The following is a 27318-nucleotide window of genomic DNA, read 5'->3' as shown; positions in this document are numbered from 1 at the left end:
AAATGACGCTCAACATCAAACTGTGGTTCACGTCTTTCTCCCCGACGTCGTCTAACCCTTCTTCGGCCATCATGTGCACCCAAGGAGAATCGAGATTAATCAGAAAAGACGACCTGATGCCATTCCACAATTCAATGTTGACGTTCTCTGCACCACTGTAATCGTTGCCGGCGATGCTCAACCGTCAGAGGTATCAAAAGATGGGATCGATAATGCTGCAGTCCAAAAGACCTTATCTGGCGTTAAACCGTTCGGACAGTTACAGGATGGCCTTGTTTTACTAACCCCTCATCAGCCAAAGATCGAGTTGTCGCAAATCGGTCTCTAATGGCCATAAGTCTAAGACGCTGATCTTGAACCTCATTTGAGCCCCTTCGACGTCCCGTGTCTACTCTTCATCGATTTTGGGCATTATCAAACCACGTTTGACAACATCTCATAACAGTGGTTGGATTTCTGTTCGTACGGTTAGCGATTTGTCGAAATGACAACCCCACCTCCCGTAGATCAAAAATTCGATCTCTCTCAAATTCACTTAGCTGGCGATGAATTCCGCGTGCACGTGCTCTAGGCATTTTAACAATAACTAAACATTGACTTTGGATCTCCTCGAACAGCTGGTTTGTAAAATTTAAAAACCTTCACTATTTTTTTCTCCAAATTCAATTATTTACTCCTTGCTATACTATCAAAAAAAAAAATTAAAATCTAAACAGCCCCTTCTGGGTGTTGCACTTTCATTGTCAGTTAGTATATTTCGGAAAATATAAAAATGTGTCTGATGCAATACTTCAAGGTGCTGTAAAAATCTGCATAAACTATCTGCCGATCAATGAAAAATATTCACGAGCCTCCACTGAAGCAAATAATCATATCATTCGAAAAAACTATAAATGAAACATTACCTGCATCTTGAGCCGATACTGTAAATTGGTTTTGTTTGCCAAGATAAGCCTTCTTCAAACCCATTCCCTTCGACACAACCTTTGAAGCATCGCTCTTGAATTTCGGTAGAATTGGTCCTTTAGTAGCGCCAGCTTTTCCGGTTTTCAGTGTCGTCTCTACCAGTACTGAAGATGATTCCAAACCTCCAATATCAGCAAGGTCTCTATGCTTGATGTATTCACCTGGAAGAAAAAGAAATCGAGAGCTCAGTATGGGGTTTTTAACTTTTCGAAACTGCTGATTACCTTTGCTAAGAACCTTGAATGGAGATCCTACAATATGATGGTTGTTGTATTTGATGCTTATGTAGTAATCGCCAGGTGCTAAAGGAGTATAACGTACTTTATACCCTTCTTCAACTTCGGTACAATCCATGGATACTTTGCTGGGACCATCGATGTTTACGGCTAAGGTACCAACACCAGCATTGCATGTGTCGATGATAAAATCGGTTTTCACTCCTGCAATCAAATAGCCTTGTTTGAACTGAGATGCATACACTAATAATAACTGAAATTATTTCGTTTTATTTTATTCAATAATGAATTTCCATCAAGGAGCGAATTCATTTAATTCCTGATTGATATTGGCCATTTGAAAAGTCTCTGGTTTGATGGCGGTGCTAATATTGAATCCATATCATTTTTAGTTAATTGCTAACCTTCAAACGATACATGTCAAAATTTGACAGCAGTCCGACCATTAGTTTGTGAGATATTGCTACTTTTGTCATTTCAAAAAAAAAGAATTTCGTGTGCTGATAAAATATTGCCTTTTGAAGGGAAAAATACAGTTGAAGCGAAATTTTGGCTTGGTGAAGAGTTTCCAGGGCCTGCACCAGGAAAATCAACCATCATTGATTGGTATGCTAAGTTTACACGTGGTGAAATGATCACCGAAGACGGCGAATGCAGTGGACGCCCAAAAGACGCTGTCAACGACGAAAAAATCGAAAAAATTCACAAAATAATTTTGAATGACTGTGAAGTGAAGTTGATCGAGATAGCAGACATTGTGAAGATATCATCTGAAAGTGTACATCATATAATTCTCAAATATTTGTACATGAGAAATCTGTGTGCAGAATGGGTGCCGGAGTCCAATCGACAGTGCGCTGAGTGGACTGCACACGATGAACCGAATCCAAAGCGAGGAAAAACACAATAGTCAGCTGGCAAGGTTATGGCAACAGTACTCTGGGATGCGCAAGGTATAATATTCATTGATTACCTCCAAAAAGAACAGACCATCAACAGCGATTATCATATAGCGTTATTGAATCGTTTAAAGGATGATATCGTTAAAAAACGGCCCCATTCGAAGAAAAACAAGGTGCTGTTTCATCAAGACAATGAAAACAATGGTAAAATTGCATGAATTGGGCTTCGAATTGCTTCTGGATCCACCGTATTTGCTAGATCTGGCCCCCAGCGACTTTTCCTGTTCTCAGAACTCAAAAGAGTGCTCGCTGGAAAGAAATTCAGCGCCAATGATGAAGTAATCGCCGAAACTGACGCCTATTCTGAAGCGAAAGACAAATCGTACTACAAAAATGGTATCGAAAAGTTGGAAGATCGCTATAATCGCTGTATCGTTCTCGAAGGCAACTATGTTGGATATTAAAATCGAATTTTTTCCAAAAACATAGTGTTTTACTATGGTAGACCGGGGACTTTCCAATTGGCCTGTTATATTGCGATGAAAGAAGCGTAATGTTTTTTGAATGAAGACAATTTCTTGTCTTCTCTTTTCCAAACTATCTGGATATCTTCTTCTTTCTATTTAAAAGATTGATTTCTCACATTTCAGTCTTTCAATTTCTTTTTGATATGAAAATTGGAACATAATCAACTCAATGTAAAAAGTTCTGGCGATCTCAAACAAAAATTAGGACTTCCTATGTTATTTCATAGTTTCCGAGATGGTCCAACTAGATGTATCAATGAAGGATTCTGGTGAGTTGCCAATCCCAATATCCCAGTGTTCGAATATAAAATAAATGGCTGGTTAACCATCATAACTTTAATAAAGTTGATATTTATAAATTTGAACCGAAAGTGTCCATCTTTGATGTCGCTAAATGAATCGAAATAAAATTCACATCTGTACCTGTTTTGACGTCCTGTAAACCATTTCCTGTGGCATGGACTGCAGCTGGATCGGCAGTGTCTTTTCCCACTTTAACACTGAAAGGACTGCCTGGAATATGTACACCATTGAATTTGGCATGTATTTTATGGATGCCATTTTCACGGGGCATAAACCTGACAGAATATTCCTCCATGTCGATAATTTGCACGAAGCAATCATCCTCATGGCCGGAAGGTCCAATAATCTGAATAAATAAAACAATATCAACAAATGTAGAAAATCCATAAAATATTTTCATTAATGTGTGCAATTTTAGAATTTTGAGCCCGGGATTTCAAATGAAGAATTCGTGGTCAAAAATCTGTCCGTCCGGCTGCTAACTCTCGAAATTTGCTGAAGAAATTGATTTGATGTTTCCGAAGTTATACTCAGACCAAATTCTGTTTTGTCAATAATTGAAAATAAACTAATCCGATCAAAATGAAATTCAGAAATAAGTTGCAGAAAAGTCAAACAAATATGCTAACTGAGAAAGAAACTGCAACACCCAGAAGGAGCTGTTTAAATTAAAATTTGTTGTTGTTGTTATAACATAGATAGTATAGCAAGGAATAAACAACTAAACATTGGCTTTGGATCTCCTCGAACAGCTGGTTTAAAAAACGACTACAATATTCAAGTAAAAAAAATTGTGTACATGAAAAAAACCTTCACGTTTTTTTTTCAAATTCAATCATTTACTCCTTGCTATACTTTCTAAGTTTTACGAAAAAAAAATTGAAATTTAAATAGCTCCTTTTAGCTGTTGCAGTTTCTTTGTCAGTTAGTATATTTCGTGATAAAGGAACCATGCGAAATTCCGTGAAAAAAAATACAAACGCAACAAAGCAACTGACTTGACGTTAATAAGTGCTTCTCTCATTTAACTCAATTAAAAAAAAAGCCAACGAAGTGAGTGTCTGTGATATTCAATAAAGCTCCATTTCGAAGGGAGATATTTTTAATCTGAGTTTCAACGTGCGAATTTCTCCGAGCCTACTTCTCCGTTTCAAAAATTTATTTTCGTAAACTTTATACGAAAAAAACGTTGACAGGTATCGAAATACAGGAAAAACGTATTTTATTCGACTTCCAAAACTGACATCGGCTACCCAGTAGATGATTTATAGTTGAATATGTTATTCAACGTTTTGTAGAGAGACAGAATTTGGCGTACGAACATATTTATTCAGCGTGAAATTATGCCAGGAATTTCCGATTCATCTGAGCCAATATAATTCTAGAATTTAACCATATTAATCATCTTTTTTTTTTTCATTAGACGCTATGACACAACAGTGGCGCTGTGCGTTTCATATTATCAACGTTATCTTCTCTTTATAAATATTGCCATATGTTGGTTTCCGAATGATCGATTTATATTTGCTATGTCGAGCATGGGCGTAGATCTTTTTTTTGTTCTTGGGAGGGTAATCGATAAAAAATTTTTGACGACATTGTTTTCTCATATCTATAATGTGAGAAAAACAGGTTTGCTAACAAAGTTTGAACCAAATTACTCGATATATATTTTTTTATTAACAATTCGATTGTTCCCATCTTAATCTTATACTGGGTGTTCCTGAATTGGAGTTACGAAGGAAAATGAGAGATTCCTTGGATAATTTTGAAAATAAAATGGACCATTAACATGAGAACGCAAACGCTTTGTTTTCGAGATACATGGTGATTCTTGTAGTCCTACTTTTTTGTGATGCTTAACCAGTTTATCGAATCTTCATTAATCTTCGCTACAGAGTTGGTAAATAAGTGCTAAAGCTTATGATTAATTTATTTATCAAAGCTACCTAACTGGATCTTTATAATAATTTGAATTTTCCTGAGAATTACTATCGAGAGCTGTTTGAATTTTTTTCTCGAAATCAATTGCATATACGACAAAACTGCCACAAACCAGTGTAAAGTGTAGTACTGAACCAGAGTTTATTTTTAAATTTTTCTAAACTACCAATGGTTCACAAAGAATTCTGTAGGAAAGAAACGGGCACCCTTCCAGAAAAAAAGCACCCTGTAGATTTGCATTCAAAATTAGGATATCACATGATGAAAACTTCGAATTGGAATATCTACGCCAATTCAAATTAAATATCTTGTGAAGGGAAGGTGCTATCAGAGAAAAGCTTGAACTTTAAAAACTGTATCTAAAAAAGAAAGCGTTTGCGGACTCATGTTATAGGCCTTTTCTTCTTGAAATGATCCGAGAAATCTATCATTTTCATTTGTACCTCCAATTTAGGAACATCCTCTAGATATATTCAATTCAAAACTGATGTCTTCACAAATAGATTGCAATTTGAATGAATTACAATAAATTGTACAACACAGTCCAGACAATTTTTTGATGCGAATTAATTCCTTTGATAACTACATATTGAAATTTTGGGACGAGAATGATACAAAAAACCGAAAAAAACGGGTAAGTGTATACCGATGACGAATGTTAAAATCACAGATGGCAAACAAGGGACGATGCCGAGAAAGCAGAAAGATTAAGGAAAATAATGAAGCCCGGACAAAGAAGAGCTTGTAGTGCAATAAAAGTACTCATTTTAAAAGCGATAATAAACTCATAAACCGTAAAGGGGTTTTACTGACGTGTCGATTCAAAGGAAAGTAAAATGATTATTATTGGTTCATTTTATGAAGAAATTTTCGTTCTTCATCTTTGCGAGTTTTCCAAAATTTTTTATTTTGAAAATCTTGGGCGGGGGGTAATTACCCCCAGTAACCCCCATTTCTACGCCCTTGTGTCTGGAAACGGAATTGAATAAAACCTCATCAGCAATCCAGCTCATTGGCAGTTAAGAGCACCTTTTCCCATCATTCCATTCAATGACACATAATTGAAACTTACCTTTGCATCCAAATCTCCTTTGGCGCCGTTTCTTCGTACCAAAAACTGTGACGGCTTATCAGCTTGAATATGGCCTTCGGGAAATTGAATGACTTCCAATAAATGGGCATCGCCCACTGCCGGGGATATGTAGACTTTGAAGGGAGAGTCCGGAACGTGTTGGTCGTTGAATTTCAGACCAATGCGGTATTCACCTGCAAACGTAAAAAATAATATCGTCGATGTTTCCTTCAGGGATATCCGTTGAAAACTAGAAACGATCACGTTCACATTTCACGTTTTGAAACATCAAGAATCCGATTGAAAAACAAGGCAAATTCGAAAAAAGCAATTTTTTAACGCGATATGACGTCATCAGTGACGTCACGTTGAAGTATAAACGATAATAAGTTCATTTTGAAGTACGCAATAAGCTTATAAGGTCAGATCAGCAAAAAGGGCAACATTTATCATAAGACCAATTTTTTTGAAGAATTATAATGCCACATTCTGTAGTATTATAACATTTTGTTGAATATTACCCAAGTCATGTGCTCGAATGATATGAGCATTACCGTGCTGCTTTATGGATCATATGCTCTATATTTTGATTGATAAATTAAATAAAATGTGTCGCAATCGCAGAAATTTGGAATCGTACCATATTATTTAGTAGATCAGCACCTGTTGTCCTTCATCATTAAGTTGGAATTCTTTAATTTTCAGAAAATTTTTACTAAATGATACGTGAAAAATATTGTAATTAAATTGCCCTTGGGATTCTGGCACTATTTCAGAAATATGATCAGAAAAAACATGAATTCAATTTTGGTACATTATTCCTAATAATAAATCATTGGGATGGTTCTAGAAAAAGATCATTTTACTATGAAATTGCCAAAAGAGTCATTATTGCACTTTATGTGTTAATTGCCTGATGGGCGAATGTTGATTGTATTTCCCATAATAGTAGGTGTGATTTCCTTAAAATCATGGTTTCTCCTATTTTTTTACCATGAATTTACTTTTCTGGTCTTGCCTACCATTATAAAATAACAACTTGGAATCACTCCAAGTAAAAATATGTAGACGATAAATAGAACTCAAAAATAGATATTTTTGACAAATATCAAAATTATGTGCACCGTGGTAAATTTTGATAACAAAAGAAAACAATTCAGTTAAGAATGACTCATTGATCACTTGCCTAGTTACATTTTATTATCTGTTCAGACTGCTCGTAGACTTGAAACGTATCAATTAAGCTACCTACTAAATAAGAGAGCACTCATGATAACTTGAATAGCTTCCAAGAAACTGACTTGATTTGTGTAGTAATGATCTATCAGATTCATGTACTCGTCCATTCTACTTAGCATCGTCATTTGTCTTCTCTCGAAATCAAAATCGATATACGAATTTATCGACTCGAAATGATATTTTGAATGGGGGAAATAAGTGAGTGGAATAAGCGCCAGCTCCACTAGTAATACGCAATGTAAATAGGTGAGACCTTACAGTCTAAGAATAAACATTAATTTAACCTGTCCCCCAACAAATCTAATATTACGCGAATAGATTGCAGTGTACTAATCAGTCAAAATTTGTCGGGTACATAAACAAGCTACTTACCAGGCTCCGAAACTTTGTATGACACATCGCAAGATCCATCTTTGCGATCGGTGAAGTTGATTTCTGCTTTGCTTGGTCCTTCGACTGAGATAGCGAGTTGGCCACTTCCAGCTTCTCTGGTCCATACGTTGAACTCGTTGAGTTCACCTTGTTCACCCCTTTCCAATCCCTGACCTCCTGCTTTCACCAAATGGGCACCATGGTCCCTGTATGGTCCCACAGTAAACTGGAATGGAGATCCTGAAATATAAAAAAAATTATCGAGGGTCCATATCACTCCCGCCAATTTTTGCTTAGAAGTGTTCCTTACCAGGAATATGAATATCCTTGTATTTGACTGAAACTGTATGGACTCCCAGTTCTTTGGGTACAAAATGTACAGCATATAGTCCATCTTCGACCTCGTTTATTTCAGCAGCTTCTGTGACACCACCCGGAGACGTAACAGTAGCACCAAGGTCGAATGATGTGATACCTTGAAGAGAACAATCATGAAGTTCCTTTATAAGGATAAGTTTTGCAAAGCCCATCTGGTCTACAGGAATATTATCCAGATTTTGAGCAACTTTGATTAGGTTTTACTTGGGACTTACCTGGCATCTTGAACGTTAATCTACATTTACTACCAACTTCTGTTACTGGAACAGCATCCCTTTGTCGTTGGATTTTCTCACGTTGCCTATTGGTTCCTTCTCCGGTTACCTAAAGCAAGAAAAACAATTCGTAGTTATAGGAAATTCAGTTTTAATTTCACATTCATTTACCTTCACAGTGTAAGGAGATCCATTGACATGGTGGTCGGCGAATTTCAAGTTGATTATATAATATCCAGGTTCCGTGGGTTTGTAGGATATGTTGAGGGTACCATCGGAATTATCCTTGCACTGGATCTCTGCTTTGCTAGGTCCTTCAATTGACAGAGAAAGACCACCGAATCCTGAAACAGAGCGTTGTGAAACCTGGATTTAGAGCTCGTTTCCAGTTTGACTTACCAGCATTTCTCGTATCCACGGTGAAGGTGTTCTCCACGTGAGTTTTACCTTCTTGAAGTGCCGCACCAGTAACAATAACTTTCTTCGCGTCACCCACTTCTCTTTCACAAACGTTGATTTTGAATGGTGAGTTTGTGATGTGGTATCCCATTTTTTTAACAGATACGGTGTGCTCGCCGATTTCTCTGGGAGTGAAGGAGATTCCTATGTTACCGGTGGGTAACCTCTTCAAGAAGCAAGGCTCCTCTAAACCACTAGGAGCTTGGATGGAGGCATTCAGTGATCTGATATCAGCGTCGGAGATTTTTCCAGGCAGAGATACCTCGCTGCAGGAACCAACAGAGATCTGGTTTCTCTTGCGACCCTCTCCAGTTATCTTGGCAACGAATGGTGAGCCCTTGATGTGCTTGTCACCGAATCTGACCGACACTTTGTATTCACCTGGGGCTGTGGGGAGGTATGATACGGATACGGTACCATCCTTGTTGTCCTTGCAGTTTATTTCGGCCTTACTAGGACCTTCGACTGCCATCGACAGACCACCTGAACCTGCTCCTTTGGTCGATATGGTGAAGTTGCTGGGTTCTCCTGTAACTCCATGGGTTAAACCTGGACCGTAGGCTGTAACGTAGCCAGAACTGACGGAGTCTACGTGAATTTTGTATGGAGATCCCTGAACGTGCTCTCCATTGAATTTCACAGCTAGCTCGTGAAGGCCCTCTTCTCTTGGCTCGTATTTGATGGTTACAGTTCCGTCATGGTTGTCTTCGATGATGGGTTTGTCTATGTTTCCGTTTGGCATCTTTATTTCAGCTTGAAGGGGAAGAGGTGATTAGTTAGGAAGAGAACAAAGCATAATTCAGGTGAAGACATCGTTTATACAATTGAATAAAATTCAACGGAAGGTTTTTCTACGACTCCAAGTTGATATATCGGTTTCAAGCTTCCTGAATTGAATTATTTCAGTAAGGATAAGATTTTTGTTCGGTAGAGATTGAGATTTTAAAGGCCGAAAGCAAGTTTTGGTGAAATGATTTGATGTTGAATATTGATGGATAGCGTCTGTAGCGTAGGAATTTTGCAGCCCTTGATTCCACACAAATAAGGCAGCCTATGGGTATTCTTACCTTTAGTTGTTTGAATATAGTAACAAGACACGAGGGTAAGAGGAGTGAAATCGACTCCAAAACCTTTTCCACCAACAGGTATAGAAGGAACGCCTCTCAAAACAACTGGCGTTTCGATACCGTCACAATCTGAATATTGAATGAATTTTTTTGTCTTTCCAATGTACAGTGTTGCGAGATCCAACCAAGTTGCCTCTGGAGGTTGTGGAACGTTGAGCCACGAGAACATATTCTACGCGGAGTAGAAAAATTTGACTAAGGTGCGAAAAGATGGATTGATATTTGAGTTGAAGCTGCTTCGAGAGCTTTAAAGAACTTCACTGTTTGAATATGGTCGTTAATATTTCTATATTTTGTAGAGTATAAGCTGAGGTATGAGCGGTTGTAAACCAATCTGATTCGAATAAGCTTGCACGTGATTTCGAGTGGGGGTTTTGCACCCTATGAATTTAGAATTGAGTTTTACTGGAATGATAACTATTTTGAAAATAAAGCCATATAATTTTCCAAACTTACATTCAAGACTATTCACGAAATTATTGAAACTCGCCACTATTCATCTAAGTCACAATTTAGATGATTACGATAAAGCAACTACGAAGACATAATATTTCTCAAATATCGAACTAAATTCTGATATCCATTTATTCGCACCCTAGTGTATTGGAAACGAAGCACAGCACTGCACTTGGAATGGAATACAAGAAGGATAGTAAGCGTCTGTGAGTACTATATTCTTCAAAAGCAACCACTATATGAAGTGACACATACCAAAAAACTAGTATGTGTGGTCCATAAGAATTTGATTAACCCGAGCTGATCAAAATTTCGGAATCAACTGAGATGAGCCAAAATTTGGGGAGGGATTCTCACTGTCAAGATATAAAATTAATAACCGAATATGAGGACAGCTGTAGCTTGGGAAGTAAATAAGGTAGGAAATATTTGACGTCTAAAAATACAGAAATATGCGATGTAAAAAGTAGGTTACGTGTGAAGAAATTTGAAATGATACAAAATTGACTGCGAATGCTCCAAATCCTGGGAATTATTTCGTAATGGATCGCGTGAATCGACTGCTCAGTTTTTCGGATAAACTCGTCTTTTATGAATCGCTGCAAACGCTTTTTTTTTGCCACGTCACTTCGTAAGCGCCATCAATATTCAACTGGACACCAACAACTTCACAAATTTTAGACAGCGTATTAATATTTCCTCTAATCTTATATTTACAGGGTTTCAAGCATAGGAATGAAATTTGAGTCTTTTGTGATTTTGTTTTCTCCATAACTAAAAAAATACTCATCCGAGGGAACTGAAATTTAGAAATCAGTTGCAGAATTAGGGGACGAATGTTCACAGAATAGTGGCATTGGAAGTTAAAAACTTGTTTATTGAAATTTTGGTATTAGTCAGATTTTAATGAAATTTTGTGTCGAATGAAGTTCTCATTCGATAGAACTGAAATTTAGCAATCAGGAATTGTGAATAGAGTGTTCGTGCGAAATTTTGTTAGGATTGTAGCATTGGAAGTTAAAAAGAAAATTGTTTATTGAAATTTCGGTATTTCAGAATCTATTCGTATGATTTTACTAAAATTTCGTACATATTAAAGTTCATCGATGAAGTGCGTTATTTGAAAATTCAACCATGTAGCTTTCGCACTGGATATACAAGTTTTTCTGATTTGATAACTGTCAGGAGCGAATTATTTTTTAGGAGATTTTTTTGAAATTTTGTTGGTCATTTGCAGGAAAAGTGAAAAAAAAGCCAAGATGTAAAACAATACAACAAATAATGAATTTTCGTCGATTATTTATTTTAGTAAAAGGACACTAAGTATTTATTTTTTGAAACTTTGTGAAATTTCGATAAAAAAATCGATTTCATTCGAAATAGGCAAATTTGAATCCAGATTTTCCCAAGATTTGATGCCGATATAAAATGATTCATTTAGAACAAAAATCGAACCTTCAAAGTATGCATTTAATAATTTATATTCATTTCATTTCGATTCCTCAAGATAATCGTACCAAAAAAGTGATAAACTACACTGTGCTGAAATTATCTTTCTTGGCATGTCTCTTTGCAAGTTAATTGAGTAATTGTGTTCTATTATGACGTATTGAAATTTCGTGAATACGAATTTAGCTTCATTATGTTTATCTCATATACCGATATTTTCAATAAAAACTTGGAACATCTAATTGTATCCTTATGTATTTGCGATTCAACGATGAAAGAAATGCTATGTATACTTATTGACAACAGTGACGCTGTCAATCAAAAACTTGGCAGCGAGCAAGTGGTGCACATATGTCACTCAACATCGCTGTTTGAATAGCTTGTGACACCAGAGCTAATTGTTGACATGCCAGTGATAGTTGCTCAGAAATTGATATCGCTATTTTTGTGATACTTTAGGATCGTTATCAAATCGGAAATGAAGCTGAATGAATGAAACCTATTTTTTAGAGGTTTCATCTGCCGTGTGACCATTTTTGAGCACTCGTTCCCCGAACATATCGCTCAATGTATGTCTCTGTATCGTTAGGGCTTTTTTCATATTTTTTTTTAACTTAAATCCACGAACGATGTGAATGCTGATATTCCATCATTTGCAGAGTTGGCGCTAGTGACTTATGTTGATTTGGTTTAGTCACGTGAAGTAACAAATTGCTTGTCACTATGCCGACGAATTTATAGAAATCATGGCCATGCAGTTTAAAAATACTGAAGTAGAAGAGCCTGTTCACATAAATCAAAAAAGGTGAGGCGATACAGAATCATTTGAACTCGAAATGATCCCAATTACCTCCCACCAAGAACGTTTTGATGTGTAATGACTCGGTAAGAAAATATTCAGGAATATTCTTGCACTTGAGCTGAATCCAAACTTTTTAATTTTCTCGATCAACATACAGCATTTTGATGCGCTTGTGGAATTTTCAGATCACAATGTCTGTATTATTTGAATTTTGAACCGGGAATGGTCTGAAATGATTTGACTAAAAATTTAAAAAGAATATAAGAAAGGAAATCTCCAAAACTTCCGTGATTACTAATCCAATCGAGTTGAAAATTTGCGTGCCTACATAGAAAATATACGAAATTTCGTATATCGAAAAAACCAAGAAAGCACTGGAAGTGAAGTCAGGAGCTTTTGAGCGTTCGTTGGAGATCACATATTAGGCCAATTGAAAAGTCCCCGGTCTGATGCACAGATGGCGGTGCTAGTATTAAATCCATATGATCTTTAGTTAGTACCAACCTTCAAACGATACATGTCAGAATTTGACAGCAGCCGACCACTAGTTTGTGCGTTTTGAGTGTAGCTACTCTTGTTATTTGAAAAAAGATGGAAAAAAAAGAATTTCGTGTGCTGATAAAATATTGCTTTTTGAAGGGAATATGTTGACTTGATGAAGAGTTTCCGGGGTCTGCTCCAGGAAAATCAAACATCATTGATTAGTATGCTAAGTTTAAACGTGGTGAAATGAGCACCGAAGACGGCGAACGCAGTGGACGCCCAAAAAAGGCTGTCACCGACGAAAAAATAAAAAATTAGTAATTAAAAAAAAAATTACCTGTTACTGGTCCCCCTGTGCAAGGTACTGGAATATTATCTAGGTTGACGGTTCTAAATAAGGATTTTGTTATCTGGTACTGATTGGTCTTCTCAAACACCTCGTTTACCTCGTCAACCTGAAAAAATTGAAATAATTTCTCAAATTTAAAACTTTACGTGTGTAGTTCTGAAATGCATTTTTTCAAACCTGACTTTTAACCTTCGAAAGCCAAGGATTCACAGATGATTTTGAGTTCATTATTTCCCTTTAAAAAAAATTGAAAAATTGTTGCTATACCGTTTAAACGAAAAGAAGATCCAAGAAGTTTGAAGGCTGAAAATCAAGGTATAGATGAAAAACCAAAGGAAATAATGAATCTTGTGACGTTTACATAGTTTTGACTCTTACAGCTTCCAAAGTATTCGAAAGAAGTAATTTACAAAAAAACTGTTTATTCTGAAACTTTTGAGACAGCTGAACTACGGTTTTATGATCCAATAACAATAAATATAAATTCATTGGCTTGATTTGAAATGGATGTATGTGAGCTCCCCCAGTTGTGACAAAATATGAAAACACGACAAAGTGACAAACACAAAATTACACAAATAAAATTGACGATGTTCCGCCTTGTTTCAATTGCAGTCATAATATTTATTATTACAATTATAATTCCCCTTTTTTCGGTGTATTTGTCGAACAAGACTGATGCTGGCTTTGGGCCAATACAAAGATATGATAGCATTTAATGCCGATCTAAAATAGAACAGAGTTAGAAATATTTTATATATGTATAACAGGTGTAAACTATTTAAACACTCAGATAGTTAATCACATGCTCTAGTTTGATAAGGAATTAGTGACAAATCATGAATAATTTGATAGCGAAAGTTTTCACCCGTTCAAATCACGAATAAATTATCTCATCAAAAAAAAAAAATTGAAAAAATTATTGGATTGACTTTTTACTTGATAATTGATCATTTGAATTGAAATTAAATTACAGGTATTCTATTTCAACTTGTTAATTAATCTAAATAACAATTTTTTCACAATTTGAATAACTGTTATTCAAAATTCAGAAATCTGAAAAAGTTGCAATTGTTATTCAAATCAAAAAGTGAATATAAAATAACTGTCAGTTCATTTCAATTTGAAAAAATGAAATAATATCGACAGGTTTCTGGAATTAAAAGGAATGTTTTCCATCAAACAAAAGTTCATAGCTCTTTTTTTTCATTTTTAAATCTTGTACCAACATCAAAGAAAAAACTGATTGGGCACAAGATCCCAGTGAAACATAATAGGCCAATTAGTTAAGAAAGTGATCGAGTACAGTGTGAATCGAACAAATGACTTTTATTTCTGGATATGCTACATGCCAAAATGAAATAATTAGTTAATTATTATTTTCCTTAACTTATAAGAGCGCACTTCATTAAAATTATTTTTATTCGAGGTATCAGGTTGTCACTTGAGAGGAATACATTTCAAATGAAAAATAATCTTAATTTCCACCAAATTATAATGAAAAAGGGTTAAAATTCCCAAAATCTAGCTCCTTTCATCGTGAAAATGTTGAAATTCGTAGTAAGAAAAACGCAAATATGAATGGAACACATGTTTACTTCAAATTTACGTCATCATGAGTTCAGCCAATGCAGCTCTAATCTCATGATAGGAGGTATGAATTATTCGAGTTTTAAAGCTATTTTGCATATTCGAAGCCACTTCAATCTAAGAAGATATCACTTGATAAGTAGAACAATATTTTTTGAAGAGCATATTCAAAATTTTTTCAGTCACAAATCATAAAACGCTCCACAAAAAAACTCATTAATATATAGGTGTTAGAATATTACTTCATCCGAACAGATTACGAGAGAGACAACCAACCCTACACTTGATAGTGTTATTGCATGTCGTGCGGTGGCGCTACGAGTCTGCGCGTGGCGAGGCCATCGAAGGCCATCGAGAGAGAAAACAAGAATGAACCTTCGATGGTCGAGAGCGAATGTCAGGCATAAGACTTCAGAGTGACAGTCTCTTCTAACCTGACTTCTGTCAGCTTCTTCCGTTTCTGCTTTTGTGAATTGTACTTGCTTTTGAGATAGACTTAGAGTGTCTAGATAATAAACGATTAATATCATCATATGTGTATTAGTGAATACTCTGTATTTATATAACCCAAATATATAAAATCCAATAGGTAATGGGCTCCAGGGCATGCTTAAACTGCGCTGTAACTAGGTAAACACTTATTCTGAAAATATGTTGTGTAAACAACGAGAAAAACATTGAGGTAAGTTGAATTTCAACTTAATTATGAGGCTAGAGATATTTTAGTTAGTTCGGTGAATGGAAATGATTTATTTCATATTCATTCCTGAAATAGAGAATTCCTGTAATAGAGAATTCCTGTTATACAGTATATACTATATTTGGTTAATGTGTTTACCTATCTATTAGACAAGGAATCAACTTTGATTCTTAACGGTTATTGACAGTTGATGTTTAGAGAAACGAGATACTTTGCTATACACATGTTTTATAGATTTAGATGATTAAGATTCAGTTTAGAGAAACGAGATATTTTGCTATACACATGTTTTATAGATTTAGATGATTAAGATTCAGATTAGAGAAATGAGATATTTTGCTATACACATGTTTTATAGATTCAGATGATATTCAGATTAGAGAAATGAGATATTTTAATATACACATGTTTTACAGATTTAGATTATGCAGATGTAGATTCTGCATACTCATTGTATCAAATTGATTTAGATGTTTGTAAATTCAGAGATTTCACATTCATCATTTGAGAAAGTTATATTATATGAATTTAGAGTATTTTTCAGAGTCATAATTTGAGAGATGTACATACATCATTCGAGAGGTTTACATGAGGAAATTTTATAGTGTTTATTGAAACATTTCAGAGCCTGAGATTATGTAAACTTTAGGAATTGTGCTAACATACTTTCTGTTTTAGATTGGATAATTTTATAGAATTTACATACCACACCTAGAGAATTGGATCATGTAGATTTGAAGATTCTACATACATTGCTTGGAGCATGTAAAATTAGATGTTTCACATTCCATAAACATAATCCAGAGATGGAGATATTTTGAGACTATATATATTGATGAAAAATTTGGGGAATTATTTATTTCACTAAACTACAAAAACTGCAGTATGGTAAGATTAGTGATAACTATTATTTCAGGGCTTCTTTCATACAATGCTTGCTGTGCTGTGTTGTTTGTTTGTAAGCTAGGGATATTATAGGATTCAAGTATTCATCCCGTATTTGTAAAATGGCCATACCTAACTCAACAGGTTTTCATTGCAGTGCGTGATACCGCTTTTGTAGTAAGGTTTACAAATATGAGGTGGTGATATTTGAAAACTTGATAATTCCGTTTCGAATTGTATCAGATTGCTGTGCGTCTGAGGCAATTCAGAAGCACGAAACAAAATTTTATATCTTATACCTGGTAGTAGATGTATTAAGAGAGCATATAATGCACAAAAATCTTAGAATACATAATATAAATATTTTGTTTCATAAATCCTGAAATAGATGGCAGCCAAAGGAAATCAAGGAAAACCATTGGTGGATTATCATAGCGATTCCACCATTTCCGTAAGTGCAGAAGATATAGGTTTCATGCATTACGAGGAAAGAGAGAATTGTCAAAACCAATGTAAGTTTTTCATGCAATTAATAATTGCCCATTTCCTTGATTTTAGCTGACTAGAGCAGTATCAACGAGTGATACGTAAGAGACTAGGGAGATGCTAGAGAAATGTTAGAGTCATTACACAAAACCCCTTTTGAGATATTAGAGATTTGAGAGAGGAGGAATTGTCGACAATAGAGAGAGTAGAGTTATGAGAATATAAGAGTATTAGAAAACCCAGGTATATAAAAATTATTAATTCATGTTACAGAGGTAACTAAAGTTATGAGAATAATTTTTATTAAACTCTAGAGAGAGTAGAGTTATGAGAATTTAAGAGTTTGAGAAAACCCAGCTGTATTTAATAAAAATTAATTCATTTCACAGAGGTGATTAGAATTGAGAGAATAATTTTTGGGGTTAAATTCTAGAATACGAGAAAACCCAGGTATATAAAAATTATTCATGTTACAGAGGTAATGAGAATATTTTTGAGATTAAATCTTAGAGATTTAAGAGTTTGAGAAAACCCAGCTGTATTTAATAAAAATTAATTCATTTCACAGAGGTGATTAGAATTGAGAGAATAATTTTTGGGGTTAAAATTCTAGAGTACTAGAAAACCCAGGTATTTAAAATTAATCTATGTTGCAGAGCAGAATTCAAATTTTAAGATCTGGATGGACAGTCTATGATCAGAGCTTTTTGACAAACGATTTGTTGGACGTCAGAGAGCCAAGTACGAGTAACCAAACTTTTTCAGAGGCTAACAAATCCAAGAGAAGTAATTGAGTATGAGATATTATCATAAACATAATTGAGGAGAATTACTTAAAAGAAAACTTTCAATATCCTAAGACCCTGTTGAAGTAAGTAGAGGTTTGAGGTTCTCCAGGAAGTGCAAGTCAAATGCGACACACACACTTCAGGTAAGAGCTCACTCGTACTCCACTAAAATGGAGAAACACGAATCGGTCGATGATTTCTGTGAAAGATTCGACTCGATAGTATGAGAGTATGAAGCTTTCGAGGTGTGATTAAGCTAACTGCTCAAAAAGATAAGATCTGCACTTTATCAGGCTGTATTACCAGTCATATCCGAGTTACGAGATGCAGATCTGACCAGGAGACAGACCCCAAACCAAGAAGGTAATTTAGACGAGATCAGAGAGATTAGAGGTTGAGAAGAGGTCTGAAATTGAAGAGGAGACTCCAAAATTTCAACGGGTTCATAAATTAAAATGCTTCCGTTGTAACAAAGAGAGACACTGGTCAACTGATTCAAATTTGTGCAACAGAGTAAGTAAGTGACTCTGTTTCGGTTGTGGGACAATCAAGTAAGAGGATTGAATTAACAATGGTGGCACGATCGCAACGTTCAATTTAGAGGATCGAGTAGAGGTAGGATGAACAAGCCACGTCTCAACACTAAGAGACGGAGTCATGTAAACCAGAGGAGAATGAGAGAGAGTAAGAGATTCAACAAAGAGGGTCGCTCCAAGGCAAGAAGGGTTGGAAGTATAAAGCATAGAGAAACTAAAACAGGTAAACTTGATCCAATCATTAACTTCTTAGCAGATTCTGTAGCAACAGACCATATCGTTAAAGATTGTCTGACTTGAGAAACTTTGAGAGATGTCAAAATATGAGTATAGAGAGCGAATAAAACGAGATAGCAGTCATTGTAATCGATAGTAAGGGTGAGTTAATCTTATATTTAGATTCTATAGATGAGAATACTAAGAAATTGCAAAACGTATTTGCAGAGAAAGAGATTTCTGAGAATTTACTTCCCTTACGTAAACTCGCAGACTCTGGGTTCAATATTTACTTAGATGTCCAAGTCCTAAGTGTTTACAATAAGATTAATAATGAATTTGTTTTAGAGAACAGGTCCTAAGAGTTTATAATGAGGTTAATAATGAAATTGTTTTAGAGGACAATTCCAAATCCTAAGTGTTTACAATAAGATATGAGATTGTTTTAGAGAGTCGAGCAACGATAAGCGAAGAAGATGAGATGAGCTTGCAATCGCAGACACATTCCAATAACGAGTTATTAGGTTCGGAGGGAGAACCAGAATCTGCGATTGGGAGGGAGAAGTAATATAATCTCATCGTTTCAACTAAAGAGAAAGTTCACAAGTTTCAACTGACAAAACAGATGAAACACAATTTGAGCAACAAGAAAAATTGGGATTGCAGTCATATCAGTAGAGAGGTAATTTAGATCGATAACTTGGAATCACTCCAAAACTTAGAACGTGAAGTATGTATCATATCGACAATGGAAAAATTACATTTTAAAGAGACAGAATGAGAGCTGAGAAACAACAAGTTGACACACACTGACACGATGGAACTTATTAAACCACCATCTCATCCAGGTCAGTAAAGATTCATTAATGTCTACATAGAAGACTATTGGAGACTTGCTAAAGCATATCCATTAAAACAGAAGATGAGTTGGCTGAAGCATTAAAGAAATTCTTAATATCAACAAGAAACTTGTTGGAGAAAAATGAGAAGGTATATTATATCAGGTCAGATCAAGGTACAGATTTACCGAAAGGAAATTCCTAGAAGTACTGAGTAGAGAAAATATAGAGAACGAGAGAGCGGAGAGGTTTAACTCGACGATCCAAAAGAAGGTTCGTACATACATTTTTTGATTCCAGACTACCTAAGAGTATGTGGGAGATTGGTATTGATGCATCTATAGATGTGTACAACAGAACACACAAGTCTATCAGATATCAAACACTGTTGACAAAGTTTGCACCAAATGCAAAATGCCACTTTGATCAAATTGAGAGATTTTGGATGTATTGGAAGTATTTGTAAGTATTATTATGTATTGCGATGTTCGCATACATTAAGATTCCAAAACCCAGCTTGAAATTTGGATAATGTGCCCTGAAAGCTGTCCTAGTGGGTTATACCGCTACAGGATACTTGATGTGGCATTCAAGCTCGAGCTACATGTGAGATTTAACAAGAAACTTGCCTACAAAGATGTTTATAGAAATAAACAACTTGATGATACTAAAGAAAAATTACAGACCCAGGAAAATATAATCGACTGGGATTGGATGAAAAACTCGAAAGAGCCAAAATAAGGGAACTGCCGATCAAAAGGCCAATACCCTGCTACACTTAAAGAAAATTGTAAAGGACGTAAGCTATGCAAGGTTTCTTAATTACTCAGAGAATAATATTTTAGAAATTGGGCTGAACGACCTCGGTCGATTGCCTTTGGATAATTAATTATCAATAAAGATCAGCTATTAATATTATTATTTTAGGTAAATATGAGAAAACCGATAGAGAAGAAGATATGAGGTTTTGTCTTATTTCTTCATTAAATCGAGAACCGATTAAATTCAAGGAAGCTATAAATTCTAGAGAAGGCCACTTATGGAAGAAAGCTATAAAAGAAGAAATTGATTCCATGATACAAAATAAGGTTTGGATATTGGTAGATAAAGAGTATCTTCAAATATCTGTAAAACAGGCAAACATTATAGACTCGAAATGGTATTCGAGAAAAAATTAGAGGCAAATGGTCTTACACGATACAAAGTAAGATTAGTCATACGAGGCTTTAAGGTCAAAAATATCTATGACATTAGACTTCCAGTAATTAGAGCTACATTTGCAATAATCAATAAGTATGATTTACATGCTTGTCAATCAGAAGTAAAAACCTGCCTTTTTAAATGGCACTATAGAGGAGATCTATATGAAGATTCCTGATGGAGTAGACATTGACAATGAGATCAAACGATCTTATGTATATAAACTCCGGAAAGCCCTATATAGACTTAAGATAAGTCCAAAGAGATGTAATAAGAGATTCACTGAAGAGATCCAGAAACTTGGTTCAGAGAATGATATACATGGACTTGTTTATATACATGGAGGAGAAATGATATAAATATAAAGAGAAACCGAGAAGAGAGGTATATAAAACAAATCAATCAAATTATACCATGAATATATTAGATAGATTAAATATGAATGACTGCAATGCTCAAAATACTCCTATGGTAACCAGACAGATTGAAAATAGGATTAAGAGAAATCAATCGGAGAATCTACAAGATGACTCAGATAAACTAAAGATGAAAAGAGTTCCTTATAGAGATGAAAAGAGTTCCTTATAGAGATGAAAAGAGTTCCTTATAGAGATGAAAAGAGTTCCTTATAGAGATGAAAAGAGTTCCTTATAGAGATGAAAAGAGTTCCTTATAGAGAAGCTATTGGTAGCTTAATGTATCCATCAAATGGTAGACACTACGTTTGCTGTTAACTATTTAACGAGAAAACAAATGAAGCCGACCGAAGCTGATTGGAAAGGTGTAAAGAGAATCGTCAGGTATATGAAAGGTACTGTGAATTTAAGTCTTAAATTCACCGCTCAAACTGAATACTAAGAGGCATTTACCGATGCAACATTTAGAGACCATACCGACTTGTCATCAACTGAAAGAGCCGAATACCTAGCCATGAATAATGCCTATCAAGAATTAATAACTCTTGACAAGGTACTTAGATTTGTGATAGGAAAACTGATGTTTCCTATAACAGTCTGGTGTGATAACAAATCCGCTGGAGACTGCACCAAGAGAGATGGTGATCACAAACTAAAGGTATTTGATGATCGTTTAGATGACGACCTAATACATAGAGAGAAATCTGGACTTAGAAGACATATGGCTGAAAGACATGGTGTTTTCATAAAACAATGTGTTGAAGAAAAGAAAATCACAGTGAGATGGATTCCAACCAAGGAGAATGTGGCTGACATAATTACAAAACCTTTAACCATCAGACGGTCATAAGGGATTAACTCAAAAACTAATGATTTAATACTAACTCATTGAATTTTTGTTTTCAGAGTATTTCTAGGGACTGGAGACTAGAGTATAAACTAATTGAGTTCTGTTTATAGATTAGACTTGGAGTGGAGAATGCTGGTTGTAGTTCGATGATGAAGGGAGGGAGTGTTAGAATATTACTTCATCCGAACAGATTACGAGAGAGACAACCAACCCTACACTTGATAGTGTTATTGCATGTCGTGCGGTGGCGCTACGAGTCTGCGCGTGGCGAGGCCATCGAAGGCCATCGAGAGAGAAAACAAGAATGAACCTTCGATGGTCGAGAGCGAATGTCAGGCATAAGACTTCAGAGTGACAGTCTCTTCTAACCTGACTTCTGTCAGCTTCTTCCGTTTCTGCTTTTGTGAATTGTACTTGCTTTTGAGATAGACTTAGAGTGTCTAGATAATAAACGATTAATATCATCATATGTGTATTAGTGAATACTCTGTATTTATATAACCCAAATATATAAAATCCAATAATAGGAGTAATTGAATTCTTTTTGAACATTTACCAAATTTCAAAGTATAAATCAGATAGGTGTTGAAGTTTTACGATAAATATCCTGTCCAGAAGAAAGAGACATCCATTACAAAACAGACAGTGAATACATTGAATCGAATGTATGTAACGTTGTGAGATAATTACTGTGAACATTAATGAATCGACGTACCGTGAAATTAAATGAAATATTGTAACATAATCAAGCGTTCACAAATACCTCAATTATTTAGCATTCAACGAAATGAATTTGTAACAACGATACCTACTCTCAAATCATACAAAGATTGATGTTGTAAGATTTATGTTGTTTTGGCACTGGAGCATGAATAGGAAAATAGTTGTTAATCAATAATCATTTCAATATTAATTGTCCCCATAAGAATTATGCGTTGGAACATAATTGACGAAGTTTCGTATGACAGTCATTCTCTTCCTTCTTTTATAGGAGTTATATTGTCGTTTATATGAGTCTAATTTATTTGTTTAGGATTCACCAGAAGAAAAACCATTTTGAATGAAGGTTTGAATAACTATACGAAAAAATTATGATTATAAAATGGATTCATAAAAAACATTAAAGATAAAACTGAGAAAGATAATAAATCCGGTGTCTACAAGTTAACCTGTTATGATTGCCTTATAGTTAATATTAGACAGACAGGAAGATCTTTCAAGAAAAGGATAAACGAACACCAAAAGAGTTATACATCTGATAGTTCGTTTTCAACTTATGCAAATCATTTAAAAGAATTAGATCACACCTTTAATCACAACTTTGAAATCCTCTATTCAGAAAATAAGAGCAAAAGATTAACACTCTAGAATCTCTAGAAATAAACAGGTATAATACCCAAAATATTCTGTTAAACGAACAAACAGATGTAAACTCATCTCCTTTATTGAATTTCTTCCGATAGCTTGTACCTAAATCTCAGTCGGCAAACTGTCCAATATAACTTTGAAGTTTATGATATCCTATCGAATATTTTTCTGCCAACGTCGAATTTTTGTTCCTATATAAGTTTCTGAAAAACTCTGTACTCTTATCTGTCAGAAGTGTAGCCTGATGAAGCCACAGTGTGGCGAAAGAATTGTTGCTTACAATTAAATAATCCGATGGAAATTATTCTGTTTTATTTATTTATTCAAAAAACTCATTTCTTCAAATTCATTATAGATAATTATCTTTCAATGCATGCGATAAAGAGTAATGTAAATTATTTTTTTTGTTATTTTATCTATGAAGACTAGGACTTTGCGGTTAGAAATATTATATTCAGTAGCACTATAACATCCTTGAGCAATTTCAAATGTTTATAAAATCAAATAATTAAGCAAAATCTGTTGCTTTCCGAATTGGAAAAATCCTATCAATAAATTTCAAGGGTTCGAAATTTCTCGAACATAAATAACGTTCAAGCAAATCTAGCACCTAATTCTGTTATATCGAAGTAATTATTTTGATATTTTTCAATTTGCATTCGAATATGATACAGAGGCACCCCTCACCCCTGAATTCTTATTTTTCATTATAGCTATACGCCTTGAATCGCATCGTAAAATATTCGATTTGCGGCTTGGCCTGGAGTCTTGGAGTTCAGAATTAGAATATAAATTAGAAATTTCCTGGGTTCAATCATTAATTCTGTGAATGTTAAGGAGTTAGGTTATTTTGAGAGGCAGCTAGGAAAGATTGCCAGTGGGACAAAATATTAAATAACGTGCAAATACGTCTAGTTGCAACCGTGCTACTATGTTCTTATCTCGTATTGAAGCGTACTATATTCCCTAAAAATTATTTATATTTTTTTATATTCAGAAGATGAAACATGAAAATTTGTTGGTATTTGAGTAATTTCGTTTCATTCAAAATTAACGTTGAGTTATGAATATTTTCGAATTGCACTTTTGAAAACTGTTAAAACTATAAGCAAAAAATAAAATCTTTGAATTTTGAAAGTTTGAAATCAATAGAGTTCAAAAATTTTCTATTCGAAAACTAGTTACGAAATAGAAAATATGCAATGATATGACGAGAACAAAGTATGATATTCAATAGGACGAATTTTGCAACGTTATCACAGAAAAATGTGAGACTAAAAATAACGTATGAAATAAATTTTTCTTTCTATGATAATTGAACGAATTGAGAATCATTTAGATAGAAAATAAAAATTTTTCGAAAACAAAAAACGAATTTGTTTGATGATATTCCTACGTCATTCAAATTCCAAGCTGGCGCAAGCGAAAAGGCTCTGCAGCTGCTTAAATTCTTCTTCTGTATTTCAGAGAATTATTCTAGTACAGATTCGATAGTACATACCATTTTGAAATTGGGCGAAAGTGAAATTGTTGCACATCAACTGACAAAAATGTAATCAACTATATTTTAAATGTACTCTTTAGGAAAAAAAAATGATTTACGATAACAATTTTAACGATAATATTGAGGTTTCCATCTTAAAATAGATTTTCCTGAATTCCTTCGAAAATAAAAAAGTGTAAATCGAATTTATTCCATCAACATAAATCGAATCATTCAATATTGTTAGTTTATAACGGAAAAAGCTGAAAAACTCCCTTACCTGAAGTTGAGGCTGATGTTTTCAGAACACTGAAGACAATTAAGCTCAATTTTAAAATTTTGTGGGTGTTGTTATTAAGAAACCAAACTCAACTTCGGCTTCCTTCGATTGTAGTCGTAATAATGATAATTTTATTTCAAACTTATATCCCACTAATTTTATACTCGCTCAGATTTTAAATAGACGTGAACTGTGAATTTCCCTCTTTGTTTCCTAAATGCCTATACGACTGAGGATATGCTTCGAAAGCAGCTCGATTTTATTGTAAATGATATGCTGCAATATCCCAAAAAACAACGGAAACCTTAAAGCCGAAGATTTGTTTGTTTTTGAAAAATGTGTGAAATATAACAGATCCAGAAATACACGTTAGATGCGCTGTTGTGACTTGATCGGTTTTAAGGAATTTATAAACAGACATATCATATATATTTTTTTAATGTAAGATCGCGATGTATGTTTACGAAAATTTGATTTTGATTAAAATCCTTTGGTGCAGTTTTAAGCTGGACTTTCTGGACGTGACGGAATAAGATAATTCTGATTTGGCGTAGAAAAATATCAGACATCTTGCGATATTTCAACGATATTTTGATGTAGAAGTGCACATTTATAAGATGAATATAAATGGTAAAAGATTTTCTCTTTGAGCACTTAAAACGTAAAAATCCCAATGAAAAATGATATTTCTTTCCATTTCATTGAATTTTACAATTAAGTTGATTACATTGGAAAATTCTGGAATTGAACGACACATCACAATACATACAGGGTGATTCACTGTGTGGCCTATTATACGTTTATGGAAAACTAATCATAATTTTCAGCTGAAAATTTGCTTATTTGGGTTTGAGACAATGATCTTCCTCCCTAAAATATTTTCAGATCACTACAACTCCCGGTTATACCGGAAACATACTACTTCTTCTTTATTTCAAATGGCACACTAAATTATTGCATCTCCAGATAGCTTTTTTGATGACAATTTCGGAAATATGTCATAGCTTGGGTAAAAACTCAAAGGTTCATGAGTTAATGGGATTCTTATAAAAAATGGTGACGATGAGGAATCACATTTTTTTGAATATTTCGGCAGAACAAGCTTCTTTCGGAAATATTCTTTTCTTTTTAGATTCTGCAAATACGTAGTATTATAAGATTGTTTGTGGTTTGAATCGAAAATGTACAGGGTGTTCATAAGAAAATCATGAATTCATCAAAACTCAAGATTTTTGAAATAGAACCTATATTTTTTATTATTTCAGTCGATTCTTCGTACAAAAATAGTGGAGGTTACTGAAGTGAATCCTATACCTAAAATGAATACTTTGAGAGTTATCGAGGAAAAACTTTAAATAAGGAAAAACCAAAATTTTAGTTTCTTCCTGTGTTTTCCGGAAGTCACAGACTACTCCACACAGTATCATCAAAAAAGCTATCTAATGATGCAATAATATATTGGGTGTACCATTTGAAATAAGGAAGTAGTAGTCTGTTTCCGGTATAACCGGAAGTTGTGGAGATCTGAAAATAATTCAGGGAGAAAGATCATTATCTCAAACCCCAATATGCAAATTTTCAGCTCAAAATTATGATTAGGTTTTCCATAAACGTCTAATAGGCCATCCCGGTGAATCACCCTGTATGTGGACAGGGAAAGATTTAAAATTAAAATGCTGAATACAAATTTAAAGTTTCAAGAGTGGCTTATGATTGAAGTGAACTTTTCCATAGAATCTGTTGGTTGTCCTCAATAAATCAGCTATTTTGAATAACAATGTCGTCCTTCACACCTATCTACCGAGAAGTTCTAATTTACGCTTGCGCAACGCACACCGTGTATTCCAGAAAGATGAAATACCTATGTTACCTTGAATGCCTAAACCCAAACACTCTTACCAGATTTGATCAAAATCGGACGAGTAGAACGCGAAATATTCAGATCAACATCATATCAAATTTCATCTAAATCACGTGATATAGAAATCCCAGGAATTCCACCTTTGCGCAAGCTCAACGATGACCAATCAGCTTATAGATTATATAATCCACCAGTTGATTGGACATCGTTGAGATTGCGCAAAGGTGAAATTCCTGGGATTTCAATATCTCGCGATATTGTCTTGACAATATTGCGCACTCATGACGTTCATTTTGAGCTATAATTGATGCAATTGAGGTATACAAAGGCAAATTAATAGAGACTTAGACTCACAGTAAATGTGTAGAATCCACCAGGCACTGGTTGTCCACCAAATTTGATGTTGATTGTGTATTCTCCGGAATCCTTGACAGTGTAAAAAATGCTGACAGTACCATCGCCATTGTCGACAACATTTATATCTAGATCACTGTAAAAAAAATCGAATTAGATTGAGCATAAAAGGCAATTTCGAAGCTTA

At 34.7% G+C, this 27318-nt stretch overlaps 1 protein-coding gene across 6 annotated transcripts in view; it reads right to left on the bottom strand.

Moving 5' to 3' along the window:
* LOC123686274 (filamin-A) overlaps window positions 1–27318 on the bottom strand; it is a 47983-nt gene that overhangs the window by 1485 nt on the left and 19180 nt on the right. For all 6 annotated transcript variants that reach the window (XM_045626302.1, XM_045626305.1, XM_045626306.1 and 3 more), the window contains 11 exons: window positions 27132–27267; window positions 13268–13385; window positions 8554–9366; window positions 8326–8498; window positions 8155–8263; window positions 7872–8036; window positions 7562–7801; window positions 5951–6144; window positions 3055–3280; window positions 1191–1406; window positions 906–1127 (listed from right to left, as the gene is read on the bottom strand). In XM_045626302.1, coding sequence (XP_045482258.1) covers window positions 906–1127; window positions 1191–1406; window positions 3055–3280; window positions 5951–6144; window positions 7562–7801; window positions 7872–8036; window positions 8155–8263; window positions 8326–8498; window positions 8554–9366; window positions 13268–13385; window positions 27132–27267 — 2612 coding nt within the window. The remainder of the gene's footprint in view (window positions 1–905; window positions 1128–1190; window positions 1407–3054; window positions 3281–5950; window positions 6145–7561; window positions 7802–7871; window positions 8037–8154; window positions 8264–8325; window positions 8499–8553; window positions 9367–13267; window positions 13386–27131; window positions 27268–27318) is intronic.

The sequence above is a fragment of the Harmonia axyridis genome, chromosome X, assembly GCF_914767665.1.
Source record: "Harmonia axyridis chromosome X, icHarAxyr1.1, whole genome shotgun sequence".
In the NCBI taxonomy this organism is placed as follows: domain Eukaryota; kingdom Metazoa; phylum Arthropoda; class Insecta; order Coleoptera; family Coccinellidae; genus Harmonia; species Harmonia axyridis.
This window is presented reverse-complemented; position numbering and strand designations above follow the sequence as displayed.